This window comes from Nicrophorus vespilloides, unplaced genomic scaffold, assembly GCF_001412225.1.
Source record: "Nicrophorus vespilloides isolate i.1.1-1 unplaced genomic scaffold, Nicve_v1.0, whole genome shotgun sequence".
Classification (NCBI taxonomy): Eukaryota; Metazoa; Arthropoda; class Insecta; order Coleoptera; family Silphidae; genus Nicrophorus; species Nicrophorus vespilloides.
Window position 1 is genome coordinate 1 of NW_017099034.1, and position 2200 is coordinate 2200.

Here is a 2200-nt window from a genome sequence, read left to right on the forward strand (position 1 = left end):
AATGCACCGTTGGTCTGTCAAATTTGAAATTATGACGTTTACAGTAAGTCAACTGTTATATGTTTTAAATGCACCATTCGTCTGTCAAATTTGAAATTATGACGTTTACATAAGTCAACTGTCATATGTTTTAAATGCACCGTTCGTGTGTCAAATTTGATATTATTACGTTTACAATAAGTCAACTGTCATATGTTTTAAATTCATCGTTGGTCTGTCAAATTTGAAATTATGACGTTTACCATAAGTCAACTGTCATATGTTTTAAATTCACCGTTGGTCTGTCAAATTTGAAATTATGACGTTTACAATAAGTCAACTGTCATATTTATGAACTGCACAAATATGAGAGTCTTTTTATAAGCTTTAAAATTGTGGCATGAAATAAAAAGCTTGAAAATAACTAAAAATTGTGTAACTTTTTTTCATACATTTTATTGTTAAATAAGAAGGAATATTCCATTGCGTATCTTTTGATATAAGAATTGTTAAGTAATATTAATTAATGACAGATAAATGTAGCAAAATCTGTAGAATTTTCAAGCGAAGAAACTTCGATGTGTATCTGTAAATTTTCATTGTGCATTTGATATCATCCGTTATATCGTCGTTTCGTAGAGCGTCGCATCGAATTCCGCATTCTTTACTTGCAAAAACCGCAAAAAAATAATGCAATGTTATTGGATTACAGAAAAGATTTTGGCTAAAATTATCTAATTTTACTATAAATAATCTATAACGAATTTCAAAAAAAAACGAACGTTTTTATACTATATTTTACATTGTTTACTATCAAAGTTCATGCATGAATGTAAAACAAACGCAAACTTTACAGCAAAACAAAAGTTATAAACACGTTCGTATAAAGATATTAGCAGAAACACCAAAGCAAATTATAGTTTCCATTGGAAACAAAATGTTTCTTTTTTTGTTTTTCATTTTATTCAAATCCAAAGAAAACTTGAGAATTAACAACAATTTTAAGTAAGACAATTTTAATTTCATTGATTTCAATCATTTCAATTAATTAAATTTAATTAGACAAATATTAATAGATGAACTTTTATACTATATTTTTGATCTTTTCACCCAAATATTAAAATTAATTCAAAATTTTGTAAAGAACAAAAAAAAATTGTTGTTGAAATATTGATAAAAATACGTTAAATTCAATAATTAACATAATATTATAATATATAATATTATACAGATAATGAAATATATACAGGGTGATTAATATAAATAAAATATTCATGTCCGAATCACTTAATTGAATCAGCTGTTTACTGTCATATTTATCAGAAACGTCAAAATAATGAAAGCTTCATTTGGGGTTTTCGATTCTAACTCATTTACACTAACTGGAGGTTATTTCTGTGGGTTATGAAACATCCTGTAGATGCATGCGTTTCGAGTTTTTATTTAAATTGTAATTGAGTGAAGTGAAACAAGTTGATTTTCGAAATGAGGCCATCATCGGCTCTGGTTGTCCTGTTGGTAGCAGTGTCATTGGAAGGAAAAGTTATTGGTGTAAATGAGTTGAGGTTGGCTCTGATGGATTTCGTGGTGCCTGAATGGATGATACCTATCTTCATATGCATAGCACAACATGAGTCAAAGTTCAATACATCTTTCGAAAGTCTTGATGGAAGAAAACATGGGATTTTTGGTATACAAAATCGACTTTGGTGTTCTCCTCCAGGTATTGAAAATATTATCTTTTTGTATCTGTTTTCTATACTATCTTTTTTCTGTTAGGTATTGGATGTGGTATAACTTGTGATTCTTTGAGGAACGAAGATCTTGGAAATGATGTTCGATGCGCTTTGCAAGTGTTTCTTGAGACTGACAGGTTCTTGGGACAAGGATGGAAAGCTTGGGACACCTACAAATTTTGTCATCTATAACACTCAAAAAATACATAAATTTGTATATAAACAAAGAAAATATATGTTTACAAAACACAATGATATCAATAACATTTCTTGTTAATCTACATTCAAAATAATTTAAAAAAATTATATAACAATTTGCCAATTATTCATTGAAAAATTTCTGCTTAATTGTAGAAAAATTATAGTTGCTTCATTAAAATTTGTGAGAAAATAACTTTACCTTTATTATGTTTCATTATTTGTTAGTTTTTAAGATGATTTCTTTATATTTTTCATTTTATGTAATATATGCAACCAAATCATCA

At 27.6% G+C, this 2200-nt stretch overlaps 1 protein-coding gene across 1 annotated transcript; it reads left to right on the forward strand.

Annotated features, from left to right (window-relative positions):
- The first annotated feature begins 1464 nt into the window (after positions 1 to 1464).
- Positions 1465 to 1907, forward strand: LOC108563890 (lysozyme E-like). The gene is made up of 2 exons (XM_017922696.1): positions 1465 to 1702; positions 1759 to 1907. Exons 1-2 carry the CDS (start codon positions 1465 to 1467, stop codon positions 1905 to 1907), a joined length of 387 nt encoding a protein of 128 aa, XP_017778185.1.
- Positions 1908 to 2200: the final 293 nt, after the last annotated feature.

Coding starts and splice junctions, on each gene's coding strand:
- LOC108563890 (XM_017922696.1), top strand. CDS start 1,465: ATGAGGCCATCATCGGCTCTGGTTGTCCTGTTGGTAGCAGTGTCATTG. Junction 1,703..1,758: donor ACTTTGGTGTTCTCCTCCAG/GTATTGAAAATA, acceptor TTTTTCTGTTAG/GTATTGGATGTGGTATAACT.